Consider the following 14103-nt stretch of genomic DNA (forward strand, 5'->3'; position numbering starts at 1 on the left):
ATTTAGGACAATTTAACGGGAAGGTTTCTATTAAAATAAATAAATAAATCACAAGGAGGGAGAAAGCATGAACACAGTGCTCTAAATGGCAAGCTGGACAGGTTCTGATTGTTAAACTTAGTGGACCATGCCCATTCCTAATGTGATGAGCTAAACTCCACCATTGGTTGCATTGCTAGAGGCATATGTTTGAACTGATGAGCAACTGACTTAATAAATTTGTTACATTTCAAAATCACCTTGAAACTTGTTGGTTGAACATCAATTAAAATGTGAAGAAAAATTCAAGCATCATTTGCTTGCACACAGGAACACTTTGAATATATATTGTTAAACATCCGTGAGAAGAGAAGCAGACACAGGAACACCAGCTGCAGATTGGTCTGCATGGCTCTGTGCAAAATCAAATCAGAAACAGGTGATAAAAAGCAGCAAGGACAACTCAGCTTAAATATTATCTTATGAATAGAAACCATTCATAAGCTAAAAATCAAGACAGCTGTACCTGAACTTGCCTGAGCCCGTAATGTGATGTAAATCCATATTTTCCGTATGAATTTAGCTCTTTTTACTTGTCCAAATAACTTTTTGGAGCCACTGTATACCTTTTATAGATGCATGCTGTACATACAAATGCTGACTAATAAGGTATGTTTCCTCTCTTCTTGCAGAGAGCACTTTTGTAATACCTTACCGTATGATGTGTGAGTGGCGCTACCAGTCCTGTGCAAGTCCTTGTGTCCCCACGTGCAGTGACCCAGATGCTACACGCTGCCAGTTTCTTCCTCCGTAAGAGGCTTGGCTAATTAAAAAGCAATAATAAAATCAGCATAATGTGTGCTCGACGCAAGTATTGAAGTAGTTTTGTATTTTACAGTGTAGAAGGTTGCTTTCCACGATGTCCAAAGAACATGGTCCTTGATGAAGTCACTAGAAGATGTGTCTACACAGAGGACTGTGAGTACAGCCATTTTTATTTTAAGTTGCTGTAAAAAAAAAGAAAGAAAAAAGATATGGTTTTCTCATATACCAAAAAATAAACTTAGTACAAAAAGCAAGGAGATTTATGTTTGGTAAGTTATTGCTTAGCTGTAACAGCACTTATAAAAAATCTTATATTTTGGAAAGCCTTTTTATTTCTCTTAATTGTAAGGAAAATACATTTGTGAATTGAGCAGCAGCATGGACCGTACTACAGCTGTCAGTTGGTGTCTACTGCAAGCATGCCATGTTTGACTGATCTGGATTGGTCCCATGCCATAAGACAACAACCAAGCTGCAGCATTACTTGGCTGTATATGGTTCTTCCACATGCTACTGAAAAAATGGTTAAATTGCCAATATGTCTTATTACTTCACACTTCAAACACCCAATAAAATAAACCACACCAAAGTTTTTGAACCGACATACTCAACACTGCTACTCAACTCAAAAATGCATTTTGTGGCACCATTTAAGTGGAAATAAACAAGCAATTCAACAGTGTAAGGTTTATTGCCAAGAAGCAGGATTATGACAAAGAAATAATCAATCAGACATAAATGTCCTTACTTTTGTGCCAAGTTTATATTTTTTCTTGGTTTGCTCTGTATATGACGATGGTTTTAATCATTTTCAATTGAAAATATTTGCCTGTTATAATAAACGTCTTCTCCAGGTGTGTCTCTTCCCCCAACTCCAACCCCGTTTGCATATGTGACGCGGTCTAACAGGACTACTACAGCACCACTGCCAATACCTACGACTACAACAACAACTTCTACTACCACCACCACCACTACCACCACAAGGCCGACAACAACCACCACCACTACTAGAGCCACCACTACCACCTCCACTACTATCAGGTCCACAACAACCACTGCCACTTCTACCACCACCACTCCTGCTACTACTCCCAGCACAACATTAGCCACTGAGCGTGTCACCACTCTGTTCACCCCAACTTCATCCACGTCTCCATCTGCTACTCCCACCACTATTGTTTCAACTACTCTCACTCCCACAACCCCGACAGAAAGCACCACTCTCAGGACAACTGAAACAACCCCCACTCAAACGCAAACTACTACGGTGACTACAACAGTTACCTCTGCAACGCCTTCCACTGTACCCACTGGAGCCACTACAGCCCCCTCCACTACTTCTCGTCCCTCCCATACCTCACCCTCAATTCCTACCTCCACCACCATTACCGCACCATCCACATCCCCGCCTCATCCAACATCCCCCACCTTACCACCCACTACAGTTGTTACAACTACCTCCACCTCAGCTACTTTTGAACCTGAAACCACTACCAAATCCACAACCACTCCTCAACCTCCTCCAGCAGATACGACTGTCGCCACAGAGGCCACCACTCCAACAGACACTCCAACAACTACAGCACCCCCTCCAACAACCATCGAGCCCACCACTGAGCCTGTAACTACAGAGATAGTCACAAGTCCTGCAACCATTCCTGTAACAGAGGAAACATCAACCACTCACCCTTTCCTTTTGCCCACTATTCCCTGTACAGTAAGTCTTTTGTTTTAGTTTATTATATATGCACAAATATAAACGTGCATGAAAATACCCATCCTTGTTAAACTTTAGAAATCATGGTAGCAATTTAAATGATTACTTAAATCATCATAGATTCCTTACATGATTATTTAGTATGAATAGGCTTTAAAATATAAGCAAAATGCTACGAAGAGTCCAGGTTGCTGTTGACATCTTTAATAGTTCTGTTGTAATCTTGTAGTAAAATAAGTGTCACAGTAAGCATCCACAATACTAGCTCTCTAAAACCAGTGAAATTCAGTCGTGTTTTTTTAAATTGATGCTGGTGCTACTGTTCATACCGTTATGTGTCAAAACAAATTATACCTACTATTAAAAATTAAGAAATGCTTTCTGACTCACAATGAGCCTTTCATTTCAGAAAGGCTTGATCGGTCCTCGTACCATAAAGGCAACATTTCTGCATTACCTGTGCGCCAGTCACATATCACACCTATTCTTGTGGCCTTTCACTGACTTCCAGTGAAACTCAGAATCAGCTTTAAAATTCTATTACTAGCATATAAAGCTTTACATGGAGAAGTCCCTGCTTATATAGCAGAGCTTCTGAAACCTTATCAGAGCTGCCGGCCTCTCTGATCCTCTAACCAGAGCCTCCTAACTGTCCCTCGCTCTGATTTTAAAACTGGAGGTGATCGTGCTTTTGAGGTTGTTGGGCCCAACCGTGGAACAGTCTTCCTTAGTCGGTCAGGTCGGCTCACTCCATTATTTCTTTTAAATGACTACTGAAAACTCATTTTCATCATTATTGCTATGCAGAATATCCATTCACTTCTGCCCTTTTCAGGGTCGCAGGCCCAGTCTGTTGCTGGGCTAACACACAGGGACAGACAACCATTTGCACTCACATTCACACCTATGAGCAATTTTGATTGATCGATTAACCTAAGACATGGTAAGTGCATGTGTTTGGACTGTGGGAGGAAGCCAGAGCACCCAGGGAGAACATGCAAACTCCACACAGAAAGACCCTGGCCTGATGGTGGAATTGAACTCAGGACCTTCTTGCTGTGCAGCAACAGTGCTAACCACCGTGCCACAGTGCTAACCACCGTGCCACAGTGCTAACCACCGTGCCACAGTGCTAACCACCGTGCCACAGTGCTAACCACCGTGCCACAGTGCTAACCACCGTGCCACAGTGCTGCCTGCTATGCAGAATAATGCATAGTTAATCTGCATACACATACTGTATTCTAAGCAATAATGGGTTGGGCTGAAAGAAAAAACAGATAAATCATTATGTAGAAATTAAATATGTGTGTTTGATGATGATAATGAAGTTTAAGCCAGCTCAGCTTTTAAAAACAGAACGTGTATATTTGCATCCACAGCCCCCATACTCCTATCGCATTGATGAGTGTGTTGAGCTGATCTGTTTTAATGGAGAGCTGCTGCTTCACAACTCTTCTCTTCACTGTCGCTACAACACCACCCAACCTCAGTGCAGTCTGCTGGGCATGCCTATCCTGGTTAACACAGACCCCTGCTGTCCGCAGTGGCAGTGCCCGTGTAAGTTTTTCTATATGCACTAAAATAACTTGGTATGAAATGGTATGAAAGTTTTCTTTTGCCTTGATAATCTGTTTGGCTTTCACAGGTCGCTGCACTGTAATGTCAGACCTGCGTGTGATCACATTTGATGGTAATAATGTAGCCTTGTACGACAATGGCTCCTACATCTTGGTTAACCTGCCCAGAGAGACTATTATTGGCACTGTGGAGAAATGTCCAACTAGTCAGGTATTATATAAAGTAAATGCAATTAAGTCTAATATACTAAAAAGCAGATGTTAATGGCTTACATTGACGTTTTTTCAGAGTGTGAATTCCATCAGACGAACTGTGAGTACAGCTTCAATTCTTCCGTGTTATTCCCTGCAGTTATACTTGCATCAAAGCTGTTGTATTATTATCTCATTATGACTACTCTTTAATGTTTCCTGCAGAGCCCTACAGGTGGAACATCTGGACTTTGTTTTAAGAAGCTGAACATTACTACCTCTTTCTACAGAATTATAATCAACCGACTCGATCGGAAGGTCATTATTTTTACCAGCTTTAATCCCAAGACATATTCAATTTAGCCTACATAAATAATATGCTTGCATTCTTTATATTGGTCTCTAGGTTACAGTAAATTACAGACCTGCTAGACTTCCGTTCTCACGTCAGTCCCTTTATGTGGAAGATACAGGAAGCATGTACCTTATCCACACACCTGGCGGGATCAGTATACAGTGGTATCATAGCACGGGCATTATGGTGCTACAGTATATTGCTCCTAATAATACATCTGTGCCCACTCGAGGCCTGTGTGGTGAGCAGTCATATACATGCACCCATACACACACATACCCACTGGCTTTGACTACATCAGCACCAACATCAGCCTCTTTTATCTAAGTGCCATCTTTAGGCCCTTTAAGGTTTAATGTCTAAACTGCAGCATCACTTTGACTTGAATCATTATGGGATATGACAATTTGAGATGTCGAGAGCTATTTGGTTTAATTAGGCAGACACCATGTCACTTGACATTTTTATTGCTCATTTGCTGTACACACACACACATACATACACACACAAACCTGTCTGTCCACTATGCCAGGTTGCTGCGATGGGAACCCAGAAGATGACCTGAAACTGCCCAATGGCACAGTGGTGAGAGAGTTGGGAGACATGATGATCTTCCTACAGGCATGGAGAGTCCACACCACCGATGAGACCGAACACACACGCAGGGTCGGAGACAACTGCACCACTGGCGACTGCTCCACCTGTCTCTCTATGCTTTACCAAAGCGCTTTCACACCATGCCACGGCAAGGTAACCAGCAGTGCTTTCAAAACCTTGATTGTAGTGAATGTGCTAAGTTACTTTGTCATTTGCCTTTTGCATTAAAAACGGTAGCAGGAGAGTAAATGGGGTTGCAGTGGCCCATGAAGCAGAGCAGGTCATCTACTAATTGGAAAGATGGTTGTTCGATTCCTGGTTGCTCAAGTCAGCATCCCAAAGTGTCTTTTGGCAAGATAGTGAACCTGAAGTTGCTTCTGATACGGTCACTGGAGTGTGAAAGCACTTAGACTTAGAAAAAGCTGCTTGTATGAATGGCTGAATGAGACTTCTTGTGCTTTGAATGAGGAGTAGAAAAGTGCTATGTAAGAACCAGTCCATTTGCTGATTTGCTGGTCAAAAGGAAAAGCTAAGGCAATTTTGAAAAAGCTTTGTTATTTCAAGTATTCATCATGCAAAAATACCAAATGTGAGGATATGCCAAGGTGTGTGCTGTGGCAGGCAAAAGGGAAGACACAAATGCAGGACTGGAACATGGAAACATAACTTAAAACGGCAGCTTTATTGCTGGGAAAAACACTCCATTAAATAAACTCATGAAAGCCAACCAAAACCCTGAACATGGAAACAAGGAACTGAAAAAACTAGGAAACCGGGAGCACTGAGACCGCACACAGCATTGTGAGGGTACGAGTACAACGCGACAACCAACAGAGGAAAACACAGGGCTTAAATACACCAGGGAGTAACGAGGGAATGGAAAACAGGAGGGAAGTAAAGCTGGAGCTAATGTGACATAATGAGACAACAGAAACAACGAAGAATACACTGACATAGGACATAGACTGTCAAAGTAAAACAGGAAGCACGAGCCAAAGACGCAGACTACACAGACGTGGAAACATGACAGACTCTGGAACAGAGGGAACATGAAGAACAGAGACAAAAGTAACAAGACATGGGACACAGGGAAGACATAAAGACAGATAACTAATACTAAACATACAACATACGGAGAACAGAATTAAACCTTCACCAAGAACACAGAGGAGGCACAGAAACAGAACAGAAACCCAAAACTAAGAACTATAAATACAATACAAACAGAAAACCACCATTCAAGGAGTATAAGTTAAACCAAAAACCCAAACACTGGGTCAACAGACCCAGTGCCGTGACACGATATGTGGTTTGTTGATTAAAAACCCACTCACCCTTTCATGCCCTGCTTGTGTTTTTTTCAGGTGCCTCCGGAGCAGTTCTGTGACATCATTTGGGCAGGTGACCTTCATTACAAGGACCACCAGTGTGACTTCTTGGCAGCCTACGTGGCAGTCTGCTACACACATCAAGTCTGCATCAACTGGAGACGACACAACTTCTGCCGTAAGGAGACACAGCATAAAAAATGACATACTCACTCAGATGAACTCATTCATGGTTTTTGTTTTCTCATGCATTGTAATCTTGCAGCACTCCGGTGTCCCCCTGGTAAGGAGTATCAGCCATGTGTGAGCACTTGCACCAGCCGCACTTGTCTAAACAGAGATTACTACGAGGAGACTACCTGTTCCTTCATCAGAGAAGAGTGTGTGTGCCGCAGTGGAACTATCCTGCACCGTGCTGATTCACCTTACTGTGTAACCGAGGACCGTTGTGGTGAGTTATTACTTGCCCTTGTGATGAACACTGCAATGTCTAAGATGCTGCGTAAGTTTGTTATTGTTTTTGTTTGGTTCTGCTGTATCCAGTGTGCACAGATAATGAGGGTAACCCCCGGGCCCCAGGCGAGGTGTGGAATGGCTCTGCTCGGAGCTGCTGTCTCTACAAGTGTATGGAAAATGGCTCTGTGGTGGCTGTGGAACCAGACTGCAGCGCCGTGCCTACTCCACTGTGTGAGAGAGAGGGAGAGTATGTGCTGGATGTGCTGGAAGAAGGAGCCTGCTGCCCAAAGAAGATCTGTGGTGAGTTGCAACTGTCCCCGTTTATCTTTTATCTTTGATTCATCTTTAGGTTTTACCTTTTTCTTTTTTACTAGTAACTAACTAGTACATGACCATGCTACAGTATTGTTTTGTCTGGTTGTACTGTTGGCTAGCAGATATACTTAATCACATTGAGAAAAGTAAAAAACTAGTTGTGGGAGATGTTTTATAAATGATAAAATGGGGCAATATTATCAGTTGCTACATGGTTGCTAGGCGTATAATTAAGCTTTTTGTGGATATAAATGAGTTATTATTGTTGATAGGATAGCATGCTTTCATAATACTTTATGCACCTACAACAGTAGGTGCATAAAGTATTATGAAAGGCTAAAGCAGGTACCGGTAAATTTAGCCTAGAGGGTTGCCAGGCAACGAGATGGCATCATAGCATATCATGCATAATTCTCCTTTTGAACCTGTTATTGTTCTTAAATGGAAATTCAATGATGTGTTTAATAAGGTGTTAGAAGTGCAGAAATAAAATAAATAAATAAACAAATAAAAATGTATCATTTTTATATGACAACATCATAATATCTGATATAAAAAAAACAATCCACAGGCCTAAAATCCACCTCTGAGCCAAATCTGGTTGCTCAACTTCATATGTTTTACGAGGACTTTGTGGACAAAGGAACAAACAAACACATAGACAGAGATTTTGCATATTATTATAGTGAGATACGACATTGATGATGTTTCACCAGATGTTTAGATAACTATCATATCTGACATCATATCTCACAGTACAATAATATTGAACGGGTTGCATTGTTGTACTTTGTCATGTTTCTCAGGTCTTTGTCTGAATTTCTTATGAACATTACTTGTCATGTTCTCATGTTGTTGTTAAGGATTGTCTTATTGCACTGGAGTCACACTGGGTTAAATATTTACACTTGGGTTTTAAGGGGTATTTATTATTTTCTTCTTTGTTTTATTTATGGGTTGTACGGAAGCCCCAAACGCAATTTCATTGTTCTCTGACAATGACAATAAATAAATGAATGAATGAATGAATGAGTTTAGCTTAATAAAAGTGTGTCCTCAAATAGTTCGCAAAGTATACCACCATAATTTACACCAATTTCAGAGACCAAAAATCATTTTCATCAGTATAAAGTAATACCCATTAAATGAGCAATCCTTCACTACTTGTTAGACTGCAACATGACCATCTGTGATAGTGAAGCTCCACCTTGTGATAATGGGAACAGGCTAGTGATCGGTTACAGCGCTCTTTCCTGCTGTCCAGAGTACCGCTGTGGTAAGAACAAACTTTCATCATTACATTTTATAAACTTTCTGTCAGATATAACATTTGGATTAAACAGTTTCATTCACTAAATGGTCTTCCTCAGAGTGTGACCCCATGGCGTGCCCTCCTGTGTCTACCCCAGAGTGCAGGGAAGATCAGTTTCTAGTTGAGGTCAGGGGGCAAAAGTCCTGCTGCTACTCTTACCTGTGTGGTGAGTTTAAATTGCTGTGTACAGGCCTGCCTAGTTTGAGGTCCCTTTAATTACAGCAGTAAATCTGTGAATGTTCTTGTTTGTTTTCTCTCTGAGCAGTGTGTGAGTCATGTATCGAGCCCATTCCAACTTGCTCGAACGGAGAAATTCTGGCTGTGGATCTGAACACCACCAGCAGCTGCTGTCCACAGTACCACTGTGGTAAACTACATGAGCAGGCTCATGTGTGTGTGTGTGTGTATGTTTTTGTCTGACTTTCAAGTAATATTCATATTTTGTTCCTTTTATTGCAGTCTGTGATGTCAATCTGTGCCCTCAATCATCTGTGAGCTGTGCACCTGGTCTCTCTCTTGTCCAAACTGCCATTCCCGGGCATTGCTGCCCCCAGCATCACTGTGGTACACAATCGACAACACACACATATTCATTCACATGCACACCCGCGTATGCACACTCATCCAAATAATTACTTGTCAATTCACTGCTGTGTTGATGACTGCAGTAAACTCAGAAGTTGCTAAGCCTGTCATGCCCTTTGCGTAAACCTCACACTACCTTCCTCTTCAACTTTTTTCTTTCACGTCCAGAATGCCAATGTGAGGACAGTTCTTTCCCCATCTGTCAGGTGGTAAGTCAGCAAAAAGCTGAATCAGAAGTCACTGTCTAATCGGGTTTTTCTGCAAGGAAGAGGAAAAAGTGAGCAAATTCAGTTAAGTCAGCAATCTGTTTTTCTCTCAGGGGGAGGTGCTGATGGAGGTTCCAGACAGCAACACCAACTGTGGCTGTCCTCAGCGTACATGCCGTATGTGTAACGTGACTGAAAGCACACAGACACCTGATAATAGTGTGACAACAGAGTCTCTGCAGAAATCCTTTCTGTTTAACACTACTTTATTTCCAAAATGCTCAGCAGCTTTAATAGTTACCTTTTTGCATGCGGCGTAATCTTTTCTTCTATGTTTGTGTGTGTGCAGAGAAGGCAGAGGTGTGTCTTTTCCAAGGGGTGACAGTGCTGGGCCCAGGCCAGTCTCTGGTTCAGTACTTTGAGGGAGAACTGTGCTACACTGTCCAGTGCCTGCATCATAAAGATCCAGACTCGGGTTATTATGCCATGGAAATCACCTCTGTCAACTGCTCCCAAAAATGTGGACCAGTATGTATCCAATGGAGCTTTAATCTCAGGTTTGACTGGTCACTTGATTGGTCAATATTCTCTTATCCAATCAATCGTTGATCAGGCAATTTCCTGTGTTAGTTTCATAAGGAGAAAAGCACTACATGAAAAGCCTGTAAGTATTGATTTGACAGTGGTAGTAACAGACTCTCTGTGAAAAATAGCCCCTTATTCTCTCAGCTGGGAACTCACTGAAACCAGAAGTTGATTGCTACCATAATTAACCTTTACATTTACTGAACTTTTACTAAGAGTCAGCTCCAAAGTAATTAATAGCATCTCATGTGTGGCCTAATAGAGTTAAAACAGATGGCAAAAGAAGTTATGTGAAAACTTTTCAGCAGTTTGCATATCACAGCTATATTTTATTTGAGTTAGGCTTTCCTTTCCCTCCCAATCTCCAATTTATAGTTTGGTTGAAGAGGAGATTACCAAGATTTTCATTTGACTACTGTCTCTGTATTCAGTGTATTTAAATGTGAGCAAAATCCTGAAGTTTTATCTCAACTGAGGCATTTGCGCCACATCTCATCCTGTTATATTCTTTTTTCTGTTGGTCCTCCTTTCCTTTAACTTTTCAGCATCAGGTGTATGTACCATCTACAGACCCTCAGGTGTGCTGTGGTTCCTGTAAAAATATCTCCTGTACTTTCACTAATGAAAACGGGACAACGGAGCTTTTCACTGTAAGAATGAACAGATCCACATCCAAGTGCAATTAAAGCAAATCTTTAACAGTGCTAATTCTGACTGTGTGTGCAGGCAGGGAGTTCCTGGGTGGAGAACTGCACACGTTACGACTGCATGGAAACTGCAGTGGGAGCGGTGATACTTGCCTCTGGGGTGGTTTGCCCACCTTTCAATGATACAGAATGTATTCAGGTTAGGACCGCTACTTATAATCTATATCTAAGTATGAGTTTAACGATGCCTAATTTTTTATCTAAAGTTGCTCAGTTTGATATTTTTTCTTATATATTAAACTTTTAGTATTTCTTTCCTATCTTCTTTGCAGAATGGCGGTGTTGTTCAGAGCTATGTGGATGGCTGTTGCAGGACATGTGAGTCTTTAAATTTATTCAGGGCTTCTGGTGTCGCTTTGAGCAGTCAATTAGAGGGGTGAGCGCCTTGTTGCTTGGCAGTGGATGGGCTTATTGGCTGACTGGTTGGGGGTGTGGCCTTTTGTAGACGGTGAACATAAAGCCTGTTGGCCTATGAGTACATTTCACAGTCCCTTGCTTTCCCGGGTGTCCCCAAAACCTTCTGTTGACATATTTAAGAGCTACCACAGCATAAACTGAAGAAATACTTGCTGAAAACCTCAAGTAATTAACTAACCAATACATTCAAAGGGATATACTACACTACACTCACAACCTCCTGAAACTGTACTTTAAGGGTGAACATAACTGAACTATCTTGATGTTTGGAAAAAGTTTGAGTTAAAGTATCTTCTGAGCTATGTGGATGAAATTTGTAATAAACATACAGTGGTGAGATTTCCTCTCTCTTTGGATTCAGCGTTGCAGCCTTGCCCGCTTGCCTGCTTAAGCAGTTGTTCTTGCTGTTTGGCCAGTTGAGGTGTTCACAGTGAGCGTTTTACCGCTGAAGATGTGAGATGGTGCAGGGGTTAGCATTCGCCCTGCTGAGCTTTGTAGTACATCAAATAACTGCGTTCCTTGGCTGGCTGCCCGGAGTGACCCAAAAAAGATGCGACATCCATGTGCATGCCGGCTGCAATGATTTCATCCGCTGTGTGTTTGTGTGTGACATTAAACTGTGCTTTCTGAACAAAACATAACCTTGTGTTCTCCTGACGTTCTTTGAACCGGACGGCTGCGGTGCCAACGATGTTTCCAGGTTCTGGAGTGGGTGTTTTACCATTTACCGTTAATCCTGTAACGCCTACTGGTAGTACAAACTGTGACACAGGTACCACCATCTTGCACTATTCCGACTTCTTTGGCATCCTTGCTCTCAGTGACTCATTCCCTTGTGTTTTCAAATTCTGAATGTGTACGGTGTAAATGCGGTTTTTTATGTCTTTTTCAGTGTCTGTGTGTCTTATCGTTTCATTTCCTCTCTCCACTTTTGGTCAGATCCTTAAAACACAATATAACCTGCAAAGCATTTTAGGTTATTTGTAACAGAAAGACCTTAATAAAATAAAAATTGCACTTCTTGTGAAATAATATAAGCTTCAGTAATGCACACACAAATGTTTAGAAGAAGCACTTCTGTTTTTTTTCATGAATTTCAGGCCCACACAGAATTCTTTGAAACTTTGATTGGTTTAAAAGTAAGGTTAAATTTAGGTCAGTAGCCATTCAGTGGAACTGTGCTGGGGGACCTGTATCCCACACCCCCACCCATCACCCAGCTGTCAATCAAAGTAAGCGCCTACTGCTCAGCAACAAAGAGCCAAAGTGAATAGGCATTTCAGTGTGTATGTGAAGTCTCTGTAGTGTAATGATTAAAGTGCATTTGAAAGTGAGCATATTATCATTACTGTGTGCCAAACACCAAACATCAGTTTGGTGTATATAGGCTTCTCTAAAAATATCTGGTGTGTTAAGGATCTATGATTACTCTGAGGATCCTATATTTCTTCCTGAGTGTTAGTCTGTGTGAAAATCTCTGCAGGTAAAGAGGACGGCAAGACATGTAAGCGGGTGGCCATCCGGACTACCATTAGAAAAGATGATTGCAGGAGCAATGCACCGGTGAGAGAGAAAAGAGACATTCACTTGTGAAAATGAGGAGTCTGTGAAAGCAGAATTTTAAACACATTTAGTAGTTGTGGTTGTGTTTTGTTTAGTAAATATATGTTTTTCATTTGGCAGGTTACAGTATATTCCTGCGACGGGAAATGTCCATCAGCCACCATATTCAACTTTAACATCAACAGTCACGCCAGATTCTGTAAATGCTGCCGTGAGAGTGGACTGCAGACCCGCTCCGTCGCACTCTACTGCTCTCGCAATGCCACAGTCGTGGAGTACAACTTCCAAGAGCCTCTGGACTGTTCGTGCCAGTGGAACTAAAAACGGCTGAATGAGAGCAAGACAAGTGAAGAGAACGTCTAAATAACAGGGTGGGGTAGGGGGATATCTGAATATTGTTTTACTAATGGACAAACATGAAAACCAGCCATGTCTTTTTTTTTGTTGTCGTTGTCTTAATACACTTTACAACACTGACTTTGAGTCATAGTTGTAACTAAAAGATATGAGAATAACCGATTTAAGAGGCGGATTGTTTTCCAGATAGTTTTCTCGCACTTTAGCCTTATTTTCTGTAAGTCCTGCAGTGCCAACCCATTCAGCTTCTAGTGCTTTCAGCTGATGGTACCCTAAGCTTTTGAGCCTACAGTATATGAACACGTTGTTGCGTTTTTAAATAGCAGTTGTGTTTAAACACTGTATATGAATTTTGGTTTGTCTTATAAGATTCATTTAGCCTTTATGCTTTGTTGTCTTAGAAAAGTTGAATTTCTTTCTCAAATGTTATTTTGTCTTCCTTTTAGTTTTTACAGTAGTTTAATAAAAGATTTAACAGTGCTGTTGTCTAAAACTGTGTCCTCATGACCTGCTATGTTTTTATACTCCCTCCACTTTCTCTTTCATTAAACCTTTATTACACACATACTCATTCTGGTTCAGCATTAATAGTGCTGACACATATTTATGTCTCACTTTTCAGAGGTTATTGCTGAGTGGGAGTCACCTCTTGACAACAGACGCCCTTAGTAAAGTCAGCTCTTTGCCTGTCAATCATTTCTCCCTTTCACATTCCTGTCATTCCACATGGGCCAGCGCTCCCACCACACCCCACCTCAGAGCCAAACCATTCTTACCACTGCAATGCTCGGAGCAATTTGCAGCACATGCTTATTTTAGAGGTTAAATAAAGTCGTGAAAACAGTCATGAACTGTCTGCTCTAACCGAGTGGTTGACCGTTACTCTAGAGGTGTGAAGCATGGCGGGCGGCTTTGCCCAGTGAGGACATCTCAATTGCTCATAAAATCCCACCACATCTTTTCCCCTCAGTATGCCCCACATGTTCATCTCTCTCTACTTATCCCCCTCCTCAGGAGCCCAGCA

General features: G+C 41.6%; 1 protein-coding gene across 3 annotated transcripts in view; it reads left to right on the plus strand.

The window, feature by feature from the left end:
- otogl (otogelin-like) overlaps positions 1-13549 on the plus strand; it is a 28547-nt gene extending 14998 nt beyond the window's left edge. For all 3 annotated transcript variants that reach the window (XM_026176037.1, XM_026176039.1, XM_026176038.1), the window contains 24 exons: positions 672-789; positions 878-957; positions 1659-2524; positions 3907-4084; positions 4173-4315; positions 4394-4417; positions 4522-4614; positions 4703-4892; positions 5184-5401; positions 6613-6754; positions 6842-7027; positions 7120-7332; positions 8519-8623; positions 8718-8825; positions 8925-9026; positions 9119-9223; positions 9413-9453; positions 9564-9627; positions 9800-9978; positions 10581-10685; positions 10762-10881; positions 11015-11060; positions 12643-12722; positions 12843-13549. In XM_026176037.1, coding sequence (XP_026031822.1) covers positions 672-789; positions 878-957; positions 1659-2524; positions 3907-4084; positions 4173-4315; positions 4394-4417; positions 4522-4614; positions 4703-4892; positions 5184-5401; positions 6613-6754; positions 6842-7027; positions 7120-7332; positions 8519-8623; positions 8718-8825; positions 8925-9026; positions 9119-9223; positions 9413-9453; positions 9564-9627; positions 9800-9978; positions 10581-10685; positions 10762-10881; positions 11015-11060; positions 12643-12722; positions 12843-13043 — 3707 coding nt within the window. In that variant the 3' untranslated portion in view covers positions 13044-13549. The remainder of the gene's footprint in view (positions 1-671; positions 790-877; positions 958-1658; positions 2525-3906; positions 4085-4172; positions 4316-4393; positions 4418-4521; positions 4615-4702; positions 4893-5183; positions 5402-6612; positions 6755-6841; positions 7028-7119; positions 7333-8518; positions 8624-8717; positions 8826-8924; positions 9027-9118; positions 9224-9412; positions 9454-9563; positions 9628-9799; positions 9979-10580; positions 10686-10761; positions 10882-11014; positions 11061-12642; positions 12723-12842) is intronic.
- Positions 13550-14103: the final 554 nt, after the last annotated feature.

Source organism: Astatotilapia calliptera, chromosome 7 (genome assembly GCF_900246225.1).
Source record: "Astatotilapia calliptera chromosome 7, fAstCal1.2, whole genome shotgun sequence".
In the NCBI taxonomy this organism is placed as follows: Eukaryota; Metazoa; Chordata; class Actinopteri; order Cichliformes; family Cichlidae; genus Astatotilapia; species Astatotilapia calliptera.